The sequence below is a fragment of the Pristis pectinata genome, chromosome 16, assembly GCF_009764475.1.
Source record: "Pristis pectinata isolate sPriPec2 chromosome 16, sPriPec2.1.pri, whole genome shotgun sequence".
NCBI classification, from domain to species: Eukaryota; Metazoa; Chordata; class Chondrichthyes; order Rhinopristiformes; family Pristidae; genus Pristis; species Pristis pectinata.
In genome coordinates, this window is record NC_067420.1 from 45968214 (window position 1) to 45983692 (window position 15479).

At 45.5% G+C, this 15479-nt stretch overlaps 2 protein-coding genes across 5 annotated transcripts in view; one reads left to right on the plus strand and one right to left on the minus strand.

Annotated features, from left to right (window-relative positions):
• Positions 1–4184, minus strand: part of LOC127578749 (short transient receptor potential channel 4-associated protein-like) — an 85954-nt gene extending 81770 nt beyond the window's left edge. Inside the window, 1 exon segment of the mRNA XM_052031162.1 lies at positions 4023–4184. Coding sequence (XP_051887122.1) covers positions 4023–4145 — 123 coding nt within the window. The 5' untranslated portion in view covers positions 4146–4184.
• A 95-nt stretch (positions 4185–4279) lies between these two features.
• tubd1 (tubulin, delta 1) overlaps positions 4280–15479 on the plus strand; it is a 36416-nt gene continuing 25216 nt past the window's right edge. Inside the window, exons 1-4 of one of the 4 annotated variants that reach the window (XM_052031164.1) lie at positions 4280–4333; positions 11459–11617; positions 13396–13563; positions 14346–14496. In XM_052031164.1, the coding sequence (XP_051887124.1) occupies positions 13410–13563; positions 14346–14496 (305 nt within the window). In that variant the 5' untranslated portion in view covers positions 4280–4333; positions 11459–11617; positions 13396–13409. Of the gene's footprint in view, positions 4426–11455; positions 11618–13395; positions 13564–14345; positions 14497–15479 lie in introns of those variants that run through there. The other 3 variants (XM_052031165.1, XM_052031163.1, XM_052031166.1) reach the window with 3 other exon arrangements.

Sequence of the window (15479 nt, forward strand, 5' to 3'; positions counted from 1 at the left end):
AAACAAAGTTAGGACGGCTTCTCTCCAGTCTTCTAGGACCTCGCCTGTGGCTAGAGAGGATACAAAGGTATTCAAACTCCTAGCATTCTCATCTCTCAATGACCTGGGATAGATCCCATCAGGCCTTCGGGACTTATCCACCTTAATGCTCTTCAAGAGACCCAATCCCATCTCCTTCTTGATCTCAAAATGACCAAGCATTAAAATACTCAAAGGTAAGGAGACAGTGAAAAAAAGGGGGAAGTAGAAAAAAAAGAGGCTAGAAAAGGGAATAATCACCCCCCCAACTATGCCTCTTTTCTTCCCTCTCCTAGCCTCCCATTTTTCTACCCCCTCACCTTTCCCCCCCCTCCTTACCTTTGACCCATCCACCGGTGGGTCTCCCCTCTCCCTGCACCTGCCTATCACCATCTCTTACCTGCATCTACCCATCACCACCTTGTGCCCACCCCACCTCCCACCTATTTCGTCCACCTATCACTGCTCTGCTTTTCCCTCCTATGTATTTGGCTTCCCCTTTTCCTATCTTCAGTCCTGAAAAAGGGTCCTGACCCCAAACATTGACCGCCTGCTTTTCTCCACAGATGCTGTCTTGCCTGCTGAGTTCCTCCAGCATCATAGTGCTTTTCAGTAACTCACCAAGAGTCTTTAGCCAGCACCTCCAAATCCATGGCTTCTACCAGCTACAAGGACAAAGGTATCAAAAGCTTGGAATACCACCAGGTGGAAATTGCCCTCAAAACCACACACCATCTTGACTTGGAAATACATTGCTGTTCCTTCACTGTCACTGCATCATGATTATGAAACTTCCTCCCTAACAGCAGGGGGACTGCAGCAGTTCAAGGCAGCTCACCACCACCTTCTCAAGGACAATTAGGTATGGGCAATTAAATGCTAGCACAGCCTGTAAAGCCCACATGCCTTGAATGAATAATAATAATAAAAAGAGCTCCCATCATGAGCTTCTGCAGTCCAATTTAGCACCTAGAATATTTTAGTCAATCTAAAGGATTAACACTGAAATAGGTGGTGTCGTTGACAGTGAACATGGTTATCAGGATTTATAGAGGGATCTTGATCAGCTGGGTAACTGGGTCAAGGAATGGCAAATGGAGTTTAATTTGGATAAGTGCAAAGTGTTGCATTTTGGGTAGACAAATCAAGGTAGGACTCTCAACGAATAGAAGGGACCTAGGAGTAGAAGTACATGGTTCCCTGAAAGTGGCGTCACAGGTAGACAGGGTGGTGAAAACAGCATTTGGCATGCTGGCCTTCAGTTAGGGGACTGAGTGTAGAAATTGGGATGTTACGTTGAAGCTGTACAAGACGTTGGTAAGGCTGCATTTGGAACGTTGTGGTCAGTTTTGGTCATCCTGCTATAGGAAAGATGCCAGTAAGCTGGAAAGAGTGCAGAGGGGATTTACAAGGATGTTGCCAGAACTTGAGGGACTGAGTTATGGAGAGAGGTTGGATAGGCTAGAACTGTATTCCTTGGAGCATAGGAGACTGAGAGGTAATCTTATAGAGGTGTATAAATTCATGAGGGGCATAGATAGGGTCAATACACTCAGTCTTTCCCCCCCCCCCCCCCCCCCCCACAAGGGTGGGGAATCAAGAACTAAAGGACATAGGGTTAAGGTGAGAGAGAAGAGATTTAATAGGAACCCAAGGGGCAACCTTTCCCACCTAGGTGGTCAGTATATGAAATGAGCTGCCAGAAGTGGTTGAGGCAGGTACAAAAAAGGTACTAGCACAGGGAAATGGATATGAAAGGTTTAGAGGGATATGGGCCAAACGCAGGTAAATAGGACTAGCATAGATGGGAATCTTGGTTGGCATGGACCAGTTGGGCCGAAGGACCCGTTTCCATGTTCCTTGACTCATTCACTGCCAATAAAGCACTTTTACAATAAAGCCAGTTTGTACACGTGTCTCACAAACAACAATGAGCCCAATAATCAATACAATTCAGTCAGAACATTGGAACTCATCTCCAAAAACTGCAAAGGATCTTATGTCTACCTTATATCCATGTATTTCTAATATTACCAGTATTTGCTACATTTTCAAAACTTCTATGAAGTTTGAAAATCAAAATAAAATAATTTTATTAACATTCATCAATAAAGAGCTGTGGCCCAATACTAATCTCTGGGAAACACCAATGGATACCTACTATCCTCCAATCTGGCAACCATTCAACTCTAGGCTCTAGTTTATCTTGTGAAAACGACAGTCACATAAGCAGATAATGTTGTGCAGTGAGAAGAAATGAAGAAAGATCAACAATGTGATTTGTGCATTAGGGGACAAATTCAAGAGAGACTGATGGTCGCTGATGACCTGGCTGAACTCTACTCAAGGTTTCCACCACATCAATTTTGGAGCAAATCTGCTACATCTTTCCACCACCATTCCACCCCACCTTTACCTTGGTCCACTCCCCACAAAATTCAAGGCCAAAACTCAAAAATAATAAGTTAAACAAATAAAATATCCAATTTGTCATGTTAATAGAAAGGGAGACAAGACAAGAATGCTCTTCTGAGCAGCGAGCATACATACAGCCTCAATTAACAGAAAGCAAATGAGTCTTGTAAGAACAAAAAAAATCTACCAACATGGGAAATCTGAAAAAAAATACACCCAATCCTGGAAACACTTGGCAAGAAAGACAGCATTTATTGAGAGAGGGAGAGGGGAAAAAAAGAGTTAACATTCAAATAAACTCCCTATCTTTTTAATTCAGCCAAATTTTGTGCGATTTGGGCATCACAGGCAAAATATATTACTCAACCTGAATTGCGCACGAACAGATTGACTTGCTAGATCATTCGAGAGTCAATCATGTTGCTATGGTACTGGTCACACAAAGGCCAGACCAAGGAAGAATGGCAGATTTCCTACCCTGCAGAACATTAGTGAAGCAGATAGGTTTTTAAGATTCCTACTCATCATACTGACAACTAGCAATTATTTTTTATTTCCAAGTTTAAACTTAAGTTGTACAGCTACCATGAATTGTTAGTCCAGTAACTTAACCACTACACCACCTCCACCAAATCCTGGTAAATGTTTCCAGTATTGGTTTTAAGATAATATCACTGGGGTACAGGTCCAAGGTGAGTGCAGTCTGTAGTGCCTTTCTGCACATTTCAGAGTCCTAGGCAGCTTCAGTGTCACACAAGTGGAGGTGAGAATTCAGTCCATGTCTCAATCAAGACAATCCAATAAGCGACGTGGAAACTTCTAATGGGGAGAAGGCAGAAATAGGGTACTGAAAAGGAATGATCAGCCACAATCACGTTACAGTGGGCCCAAAGAACCAAATTGCTAATACCTACTCCATTTTTTTATGCTTCTATCACTGAGGTAATAGATATATTTCTTAAAGCTTTTGGCCACTCCCCAATCCAAAACCCCAGGTTTTACAAATTATCAGGTACAATAAAATAAGATGGAATTGTTAGAGACAGAAACAAAAAAAACCTTCAAAATTAGCAACATTTACAGTGGATATGTCACTAGGTCACAACGATTGCAAGTAGACTTATTGTTCCAAGAGCAAAGTATCCATTTCCATGCTTAGATTTTCTCCTGGCTTCAATTTCTTCCTAAAATCATCGACTTTCTTTTCCCTTTTATCCCAAACATGTTTGATTATAATTCAAAATTAACCTTCCCCTGGCCAAGTTTTCCCCCACAGGATTATAAGCTTTTTTCGTCAACTATTCTGAACCTCGTATGACTGAAATCGTTTACCCCACACACACCCCAGCAAAAAACTTGGTGCCAGATTTCTTGGTGGTGGGGGCCCTTACCCTGCATCCCAGTGAGGCGGACCAAGAGCCTCGAAACAAAGCGCAGCCACCGCCCCCATTCGCCAAACCCCGGCCCGCAGCCGCTACCTTCGCCCCTCCGCACCTGGATCCCAGGCAGCGTTTCGGCCGCTGGTAAATCGAGTCCCCGGTTGTTCGGAGCCCTTCCAACAAGTCCCGTTATCTTATCCCTTGGCCTACCTGCGACACTCTGGTGGGCCCATGCCCCGTGTAGCGCCCGTGTTGCAGCCGAGGGACGATGTTATGGGGCCGCACGGACCGGGACACGGCGCTCGGAGGCTCCGCAGGCCCAGCCGCCGCCATTTCCCTCACAACAGAAAACTGCGGCCTCGGCCCATCCACTATCCCCATTGGCCAAAGCTCAGGCCGCCGTCACTCCATCCGCCGTCCCAATTGGTCGCGATATCTCCTCAGCCGCCGCCACTAGGGGTGAAGGGGCAAAAAGCCTGGAGTCGATTCAGTTGGAGGTGCCGCCGGTCTGTTTCCATCAGGTTTGTGTTAATGGAGATATGGTTTCAAACTGAGTGAATTGTGTCAACAACACACATTTAAGGGGAAGCTGGATAACATCTGAGGGAAAAAGGTGAGAAGGAGTCTTGGAGATGTGGGAGGTGATGCTGAGGGGCTGCTGCACTTCTCCTCAGGGATCCAGGATGATTTGTTTTTATTTCTGTTCAATGGCCTCATCTCAAAACTCATTGTGGAAACAACTGATTCTGCGCCCAGTGGGGCAAATAGGGGTTGCTTGAAGGGGTAGTAGGGTGGGTAGTTTTGGAAGTGGTGCGCTTGAGGAGTTGATGAGCTGCAGTTGAAGCTCTGGATACTGACTGATAGGAGCGGGAGAGGAATTACCTGGATATTTTGTTTCAGGAGGAAATTGTATCCCTTAGATAAAATACTGGAGAATTCGTCAATCAAGTGGGACAGGAGGACGTAACTGCAAGTGAGACAAGTGCAGGGATCCAGACCTTAAAATTGGAGGAGTCTCAGCCCTTGCACTTGTCCAATGGGTATGAGATCCTTTGAATCTCTGTGGATAAGAGCGAAGTCAGTAGAGAGGATGAGCAAACTAATTACAGAGGGAGAATGAAAAAGAATGTAGTGGTACTCAGGAACATCACTATCAAGGCAAAGGACACTTTCTCTATAGTTGTGAGCATCACTCCTGAAAGCTGTATTGCCTGCACAGTGCCAAGGTTAAGAATGTCTCCTCAAAGCTAGAGAAAACTTGGAGTGGGAAGGGAAAGGTCCAGTTGTTGTGTCTAAACTGAAAAAGCACAACTACAATTCAGGATAACTTCCCTGAGCCATTTGGTAATTGGCACAAGGTAGATAAGATCAGAGTGTTGAACTTGTACTTCAAAATTTGGTGTGAGAGAAATGGGTTTCAACCCTGGGGAACTGACTCCAGTACTGGGGAAGAACCATAGAACCACAGAACAATACAGGCCCTTCAGCCCACCATGTTGTGCCGCCCTTCAAACCACACTTAAGACTATCTAACCCCTTCCTCCCACGTATCCCTCTTTCTTAAACTCCTCCATATGCTTATCTAACAACCTCTTGAACTTGTCCAATGTATCAGCCTCCACTACCACCCCAGGCAGCACATTCCGTGCACCAACCACTCTCTGGGTGAAAAACCTCCCTCTGACATCTCCCTTGAACTTCCCACCCATTACCTCAAAGCCATGTCCTCTTGTTTTGAGCATTGGTGCCCTGGGAAAGAGGTGCTAGCTGTCCACTCTATCTATTCCTCTCAATATCTTGTATACCTCTATCATGTCTCCCCTCATCCTCCTCCTCTCTAATGAGAACAGCCCCAGCTCCTTTAGTCTCTCCTCATAATCCATACTCTCTAATCCAGGCAGCATCCTGGTAAATCTCCTCTGCACCCTTTCCAACGCCTCCACATCCTTCCTATAATGAGGCGACCAGACACAGTACTATAAGTGTGGTCTAACCAGAGTTTTGTAAAGCTGCATCATCACTTCACGGCTCTTAAACTCGATCCCCCGACTTATGAAAGCTAACATCCCATAAGCTTTCTTAACTACCCTATTGACCTGTGAAGTGACTTTCAGTGATCTGTGGATATGAAGCCCCAGAAAGTAAAAAGAAAAAAAACAATGCAGAGTATAGTGTTACAGTTAAGTGCAGTGCAGGCAGACAAATAAGATGCAAGGGTCACAACAAGGTGGAGTGGGAGTTTATGAGTTCATCTCTATCGTGCGGGAGGTCTGTTCAATGGTCTTATAACAATGGGGTGGGGGCTGTCCTTGAGCCTGGTGGTGCGTGTTTTCAGGCTTTTGTATCTTCTTCCCTATGGAGGGGGGGGGAGAGGAGAGGGTGGGGGGGGAGGTCCTTGATTATGTTGGCTGCTTTCCTGAGGCAGCGAGGTGTGGATAGAGTCGATGGAGGGGAGGCTGTTTTTTTTGTGATGGACTGGGCTATGTTTGCAGCTGCCTGCGATTTCTTGTGGTCCTGGGCAGAGCAGTCATCGTACCAAGCTTATTGCTGGGGGAATTGAATTTAGGAGCCGAGAGGTATTGTTGCAGCTATATAGGACCTTGGTCAGACCCCACTTGGAGCACTGTGCTCAGTTCTGGTCACCTCACTACAGGAAGGATGTGGAAGCCATAGAGAGGGTGCAGAGATTTACAAGGATGCTGCCTGGAATGCGGAGCATGCCTTATGAAAGCAGGTTGAGGGAACTCGGCCTTTTCTCCTTGGAGCGACAGAAGATGAGGGGGAGCATGATAGAGGTATATATGATGATGAGGGGCATTGATCAGGTGGATAGTCAGAGGCTTTTCCCAGGGCTGAAATGGTTGCCTCAGGAGGACACAGTTTTAAGGTGCTGGGGAGTAGGTACAGAGGAGATGTCAGGGGTAAGTTTTTTACTCAGAGAATGGTGAGTGCGTGGAATGGGCTGCCGGCAACGGTGGTGGAGGCGGATACAATAGGGTCTTTTAAGAGACTGTTGGATAGGTATGTGGAGCTGAGAAAAATAGAGGGCTATGGGTAAGCCTAGTAATTTCTAGGGTAGGGACGTGTTCGGCACTGCTTTGTGGGCCGAAGGGCCTGAATTGTGCTGTAGGTTTTCTATGTTTCTATCCCTTTGCTCCTACACGGCCCAGAATCCTGCCATTTACCTTGTACTCTGCCCTGGAGTTTGTCCTTCCAAAGTGTACTACCTCACACTTCTCTGGATTGAACTCTATCTGCCACTTGTCAGCCCAGCTCTGCATCCTATCAATATCCCTCTGCGGGCTTCGACAGCCCTCCACGCTATCCACAACACCACCAATCTTTGTGTCATCTGCAAACTTGCTAACCCAGCCTTCCACCTCCTCATCCAAGTCGTTAATAAATATCACAAAAAGTAGAGGTCCCAGAATCGATCCCTGTGGGACACCACTAGTCACGGGCCTCCAATCCAAATGCACTCCCTCCATCACAACCCTCTGCTTTCTACAGGCAAGCCAATTCTGAAACCACGTGGCCAAGCCTCCTTGGATCCGTTGGCCTCTGACCTTCTGAAGAAGCCTACCATGCGGAACCTTGTCAATCGCTTTACTAAAATCTATGTAGACCACATCCACTGCACTACCCTCATCAATCTTCCTGGTCACCTCCTCAAGAACCCTATCAGGCTTGTGAGGCAGGATCTTCCCTTCACAAAGCCATGCTGGCTGTCCCTAATCAGTCCATGATTCTCTAAATGCTCATAGATCCTATCTCTTAGAATCCTTTCTAACAGCTTACCCACCACAGACGTAAGGCTCACCGGTCTGTAATACCCTGGACTATCCCTACTACCTTTTTTGAATAAGGGGACAACATTCACCACCCTCCAATCCTCCGGTACCATCCCTGTGGACAACGAGGATTCAAAGATCCTAACCAATGGTTCAGCAATCTCCTCCCTCGCCTCACGAAGCAGCCTGGGGAATTCCGTCAGGCCCCTGGGACTTATCTGTCCTAATATTTTCTAACAACTCCAACACATCCTCTCTCTTAATATCTACATACTCTAGAACATTACCCTCACCAACACTGTCCTCAGCATCATCAAGACCCCTCTCCTTGGTGAATACTGAAGAGAAGTATTCATTGAGAACCTCACCCACTTCCACAGCTTCCAGGCACATCCTCCCACCTTTGTCTTTAATCGGACCTACCTTTACCCTAACCATCCTTCTGCTCTTCACATACGAGAAAAAAGCCTTGGGATTCTCCTTTACCCTACTCGCCAAAGCCTTTTCATGTCCCCTTCTCGCTCTCCTCACCCTTTCTTAAGTTCCTTCCTTGCTACTCTATATTCCTCACGAGCCCTGTCCGATCCTTGCTGCTTACACCTTATGTATGCTGCTGCCTTCTTCCTAACTAGTTGTTCCACCTCTCTCATCACCCACGGTTCCTTCACCCTACCATTCCTTCTCTGCCTCACCGGGACAAATTTATCCCTAACATCCTGCAAAAGATCCCTGAACATCGACCGCATCTCCATAGTACATTTCCCTTCAAAAATGTCATCCCAATTTACACTCCCAAGTTCTCGCCTTATCGCCTCATAATTCGCCTTTCCCCAATTAAATATCTTCCTGTCCTCTTTGCTCCTATCCCTGTCCATGACAATTCTAAAGGTTATGGAACAATGGTCACTGTCCCCCAAATGCTCACCCACCGATAGATCTGTCACCTGTCCCGATTCATTACCTAAAACTAGATCTAGTATGGCATTCCTTCTAGTCGGCCTGTCAACATACTGTGTCAGGAATCCATCCTGGACACACTTAACAAACTGCACCCCGTCTAAACCTTTGGCACTAAGTAGGTGCCAATCAATATTTGGAAAGTTGAAGTCTCCCATTATAATAATTATTTTCGCATCTTTCCAAAAACTGCCTCCCAATCTGCTCCTCAGTATCCCTACTGCTACTGGGGGGCCTATAGAATACTCCCAGGAGGGTAACTGCCCCTTTCTTGTTCCTAACTTCCACCCATATTGACTCTAGAGAGGATCCTTCTACATTATCTACCCTTTCTGCAGCAGTAACAGTGTCCCTGACCAGTATCACCACCCCTCCTCCTCTTCTCCCCCCCCCCCCATCCCTTTTAAAACACTGAAAACCGGGAATATTCAATATCCATTCCTGCCCCGATGTCAGCCATGTCTCTGTAATAGCCACAATATCATAGTCCCATGTACTTATCCAAGCTCTCAGTTCATCTCCCTTATTCCTGATGCTTCTTGCATTTAAGTAAGTGCACTTTAGCCCATCCACCTTTCTACTTTTATAGCCTGTACTCTGCTTCTCCTTCCTCAAAGCCTTTCTACCTGTTAGATCTGACTTTTCTCCATCCCCTTCTTCCTCTGACCTACTCCTCTGGTTCCCTTCCCCCTCATAATCTAGTTTAAACCCTCCTGAGCCACCCTAGCAAACCTGGCCGCAAGGATATTGGCTCCTCTCAGGTTCGGGTGTAACCCGTCCTCTCTGTACAGGTCCCACCTTCTCCAGAAGAGATCCCAATGATCCAAAAATCTAAAACCCTCCCTCCTGCTCCAATTTCTCAGCCACGCATTTATTTGCCATCTCCTCCTATTCCTACCTCCACTATCGCTTGGCACTGGCAGCAATCCAGAAATCGCTACTCTTGAGGTCCTGTTCTTCAGCCTTCTGCCTAGCTCGCTAAACTTACTTTTCAGGACCTCATCCCTCTTCCCACCCATGTCGTTGGTACCAACATGAACCACGACTTCTGGCTGTTCTCCCTCCCGCTCTAGAATCCTGTGGACCCGATCAGTGACATCCCGGACCCTGGCAACTGGAAGGCAACATACCATCCGGGACTCATGCTCACTGCCACAGAACCTCCTATCTGTTTCCCTGACTATCGAGTCCCCTATCACTACTGCCTTCCTCTTCTCCTCCCTTCCCTTCTGAGCAGCAGGATCGGTCCCAGTGCCATAGACCTGGCTACTGCTGCTAGGCCCCGGTAGGTCATCTCCCTCAACAGCCTCCAAAGTGGAAAACCTGTTATTGAGGGGAACAGCCTCCAGGGTCCTCTGCTCTATCTGTCTGTTCATTTTCTTTTCCCTTTTCCCTCCCCTGACAGTCACCATTCTATCTACTTCCTGGACTCCAGTAATACCTGCTCTAAGGGGGGGGGGGGGGGGGTGACCGTCTCCTTATGTACAGTATCTACATAACTCTCCCCTCCCTGATCCTGCACAGTGTTTGAAGCTGCAACTCCAACCCATCAATTGTGAGCTGAAGTTCCTCCAGCCTCAAGCACATACTGCAGATGTGGCCATCGTGGACCTTGCTGCTGTCCACGAGCTCCCACATCAAGCAGCTGCAGCACACCACCATGTCCTCCACCTGAACTAATTCTTTTTTCCCCCTAGTTTTTCCTACTTAAAAATTTATAACAGATAACAGGTAAACCTTACCTTTACCTACCAGCTACTCACCTGCCTTGCCCCTTTAGTGCCTGAACCCCTTGAGCCAAAGCCCAACCACTCTGCTCCCTCTCACTCACCTGCCCATTCTGACACTGCCCGCTGGATATGGCGGTTTGCTTTTTAAACTGCCCGCGCCTTAACTGCCGACGTCATGCGCCTGTGCAGTCCAGCCCTCACTATTCCGGATTAAAACTTATAAAACAAAAAAGAACCTTATAAAAACTAACCCTTATAATAAAAACTCTATTAAACAAAAAGAAAAAACTTATCTGCTCCAAAGTCCCGACGTCTTCCAAATCAAAACCTACGAAGTCTGAAGGATAAAGTTTGTCCATTGGCTGGTTTCCATGATGGACTGAGCTGTGTCCACAACTCTCTTAAATTTCTTGCAGTCTAGGGCAGGACATTTGCCATACCAAGCTGTGATGCATCCAGATAGGATGCTTTCAATGGTGCATCTACAAAAATTGGTGAGGGTCAACAGGGACCTCTTTTGTTTTGCTGATATTGAGGGAAAGGTTGTTGTCCTGACACTATGCCACTAGGCTCTCTATCTCTTTCGTCTTGTCATTATTTGAGATCTGGCCCACTGCAGTGGTCACATCTGCAAACTTGTAGATGGAATTAGAGCAGAATCTGGTCACACAGTTGTGAGTGCATTGGGAGTAAGGGGCTGAGGACACATCCTTCTGGGGCACCAGTGTTGAGAATGATCATGGCAGAGGTTTTGCTACCTATCTTTACTGATTGCGGTCTATTGGTCAGGAACTCAAGAATCCAGTTGCAAAGGGAGGTGCTGAGTCCTAGGTTTAGGAGTTTGGAGATGAGTTTGTTTAGAATTATGGTATTGAAGTTGGAGCTGTGGTCCATAAATAGAGGAGTCTGACATAAGTGCCTTTATTATCTAGATGCTCCAGAGATGACTGTAGGGCCAGAGTGATGGCATCCGCCATGGACCTATTTCAGTGGTAGGCAAATTGCAGTGGGTCGAGGTTGTCTGGGAGGCAGAAGTTGATATATGCCATGACCAGCCTCTTGAAGCACTTCATGATGGTGGATGTCAGAGCCACGGGGCTATAGTCATTAAGGCACATTACCTTATTTTTATTTGGCACTGTGTTGATAGTGGTCTTTTTTAAAGCAGGTTAGAGCCTCCGATTGAAGTACAGAGAAGTTAAAACTGTCTGCAAATACACCCACCAGCTGATCTGTGCAGGATCTAAGGACACAGCCGGGGACTCCATCCAGGCCAGAGGCTTTCTGTGCATGCACTCTCCAGAAGGCTGATCTGACATCTGCAAGGGTGAGTGAGGGTATAGGTGACTTGGAGGCTGTCGGATTGGGTGGTGTCAATTCATTGCCCTTCTGTTCAAAATGTGCATAGAATGCATTTTCATTGGGAAAGGATGCGTTGTTGTCAGTGATGCTTCCTGACTATATTTTGTAGCCCGTTATAGCATTGAATTGTGCTGGGGCATGTGTCCCAGTTAACTGAATGACAAAAGCTATAGATAAGGCTATAAACTCAGAATGTTTGGTGAGAGTTCTAGATAGGGGAAATTTAGAAAGTTTTATAAGGAGACAGGACCAGGTAACAAAATGTGTCATGATAATCAGAATCTGTAATTAATGGATAGAACAGACAAACATTTGAGCATACCTCCAGTTAGAGTTAGAGGAGAGAAGAATAGCAAGTGGTGGAAGTGTCAGTGGGTGAGTGTTTTGGAAAAATAATCTTAATTCTGTTAGTTTCAAGGTAGTTACGGAAAGGGATAAGGATGGTCTGCAAGTTAGGACCCTAAATTAGGGGAGAGCTGATTTCAAAATGATAGGGCAAGACCTGGCAAAAGTAGAATGGAAGGGAGAAAACTGCTGAGGCCACAATGGACATCTTGGCAACTTTGTTAGCACAGATGAAGTACTGGATGACTGGAGGATAGCAAATGTTATTCAAGAAGGGCAGCTTGGATAATCCAGGTAACTACAGGCCAGTGAGTCTTGCATCAGTCATAGGAGACTACAGGAGAAAAGCCTCAGGGGATAGGATTTCACTTGGAAAGGTGGGGATTGATTAGGGATAGCCAGCATGACTTTGTTCATGGGAAATCCTGTCTTGCAAATTTGGTTGAATTTTTTGAGAAGATAACGAAGCACATTAATGGAGGGAGTGTGGTAGATATTGTCCATATAGACTTTAGTAAGGCCTTTGTCAAGATCCTGCATGGTCCATTGACTCCATGACAATGTCAATAATATGGTTAGTAAGTTTGCAGATGACACCAGAATTGTTGGTATAGTGGACAGTGAAGAGGGTTATCTGAGATTACGTCTGGATCTAGATCAATTGGGGAAGTGGGTCAAAGAATGGCAAATGGAATTTAACTTGGGCAGGTGTGAGGTGTTGCACTTTGGTAAGTTAAATCGGGGCAGGACTTGCACAGTAAATGACAGGGCCTTGGAGAGTGTTGTAGAACAGGAAAACTTGGATGCACATGTATACAGGAGACACAAGAGACTGTAGATGCTGGAATCTGGAGCAATACACAAAGCACTTTGTGTGTACTGGTATATAGTTCCCTGAAAGTAGAGATAGAGGTAGACAGGTTTGATAAATAAGTTTGGAAATGACAGGTAAACTAGTGATGTAGATAGCAAGCGAGGTTGTCTAAGACTACAGCATGATATAGGTCACCTTGGAATTTGGTGGAGTAATGGCAAATCCAAGGTGATAGGTGATGCATTTTGGGAAGGCAAACAAGTGTAGGACTTGCACATTAAATAGTGGGGCTCTAGGGAGTGTTGATGAACAGAGGGACCTTGGGGTACAAGTCCACAGATAGGTATGGTGGTGAAGAAGGTATGTGGGATGCTTGTCTTCATTGGCTATGCCGTAGTGCATCAGGGCTAAGTTTTATAAAATGCTTGGTTAAGCCACGTCTGGAGAATTGTGTGGTGTTCTGGTTGCCATCGGCCTGCTGATGCTGCCGGAAGCAGTCTTTATTTTTCACTGTGATAACTGTGTGCTTTTGTTGTGGTGGGCAGCAGGTTATTGGGCTTATTCTATGCTATTTGTATGAACAGGGACTGCAGCTGTCATGTCACTTGTGGTGGTACAACTTGGCCAGTGCGGGAACCAGGTTGGGCAGCAACTGTTTGAAGTGGTGAGCACAGATGGCCACAGTGGCTGGAGCGAGAGCAAGTATTACTGGAGCATTTCACAGGAGCGATTCTTCAGCAGCGGCACTGACGGTGAGGCTTCTTGTTGCCCAGAACTGTCCTCTTCCTAAAAATCAGGGCCAATGTCTTTCCACTGAATCAAAACAACTAAGGGTACAAAGCGGATCATTCAGCTGATCACCTTAATCCTGGTCTAAAATGATTTTGAATTAATCCCATTTCCTAGCACTTGGTCCTCAGCCTTATAGGTAGTCATAGAATCTTGTAGCACAGAAAAAGACCCTTTGGCCCACCATGTCCATGACGCCCATTGCTTCCTATCTACACTAATCCCATTTATCCACATTAGGTTCTTAGCCTTTTATGCCATGGTGATTTAAGTGCTTATCTAAATGCTTCTTGAATGTCATGAAAGTATCTGCCCCTGCCACCTCTTCAGGCAGCACATTCCAGACTTCAACCACTCTCTGTGTAGAAAAACTCTCCCTCATCTCCCCTCTAAACTTCCTTCCTCTCATCTCCCCTCTAAACTTCCTTCCTCTCACCTTAAACCTATGGCTTCTTGCCTTAAGCACCCCCACAACTGAGAAAAGCTTTTTACTATCTACCCTATCTATCCCCTCATAATGTTATATATAGCTCTATCAGGTCACCCCTCAGCCTCCTTCACTCTAGGCGAAACAAACATAGCCTATCTATTTCCTTTGTCCTCTTTCCTGCTGTGAGCCAACATTCTTCATTTGGGTTACTAAAATAAAATAATTTTGATGCAAGCTCTAAGGTGAAATCTCCTCTGCTATGCTTCATTACCTGAAATGTCAGTTGTAAGGGACTAGCAGTTGTATGATTTGCAGGAGTACCAGTAGCTCGGGCTGTTCTTGTTGACATGGAGCCAAAGGTCATCAGCCACACTGTGTCCAAAGCTGCAAACTCAGGGTGCTGGAGATATGGAGCTCAATCAGCTTTCTGTCAGAAACAAGGATCCGGAAATAATTGGGCAAATGGGTAAGATTGAATCTAACAATTGTAAAAACATTTTCTGTTACTCCATTTTTCTTTTCTCATAGAAACCAAAGCGGGTTGCAATAATATTTAATGTTGTCCTCTGAAAATTAACATGATTGGGAAAGGGATGTGCACTGACTGATGTGTCTGCCACTCATTATTTGAGTGCGCTTTGCATTGTTGATCAGTGATGGTATTTCCTAAGAAGAAGTTTTTCCTTTCTTCCCAACTCCTGTCTCTCCAGTTCTACTTCTGGTTAGAGCTCTAAAGTAGTTCAAATCTATAATCCTCCAAGTCAATTGAGAATTAAATCAAACCAAGCTGGTAGTGTACTGTCTCAAAATTATTCCTTTAGCTATTTGAAATACTCCATGTATTTTTAACAGCACACTCATCATGACTCAGTAAGTAACACATTATACTTGAGTCATTGGCTCAGGTCCTTCACAAATTTTAGTCTTTATTGCATTGTTGTTTTGGGATCATACTATATTCAGATTGAAGCTTCATTTAATGCATTCTAACAATGACTACATTTCAGTGAAGTACCTTATTTGCTTTAAAAGGCTTTTGGATGTCCTGAGGTTGTGAAAGGTGATAGAGAAATGCAGGGCATTAGAACATAGAACACAGCACAGTACAGGCCCAACATTTTATCCTGCTGTAAGATCTATCTAATCCTTCCCTCCCACATAGCCCCCATTTCTCTATCGTTCATGTGTCTAAGAGTCTCTTAAATGTCCCTAATGTATCTGCTGGCAGTATGTTCCTTGCACCCACCACTCTCTGTGTTTATTAAAAAAAACTTACCCCTGACATCCCCCTTTTATCTTCCTCCAATCACCTTAAAATTATGTCCCCTCGTGTTAGGCATTGTCACCCTGGGGAAAAGTCTCTGACTGTCCACTTGATCTATGCCTCTTATCATCTTGTACACCTCTATCAAGTCACCTCTCACCCTCCTTTAATCCAAAGAGAAAAGT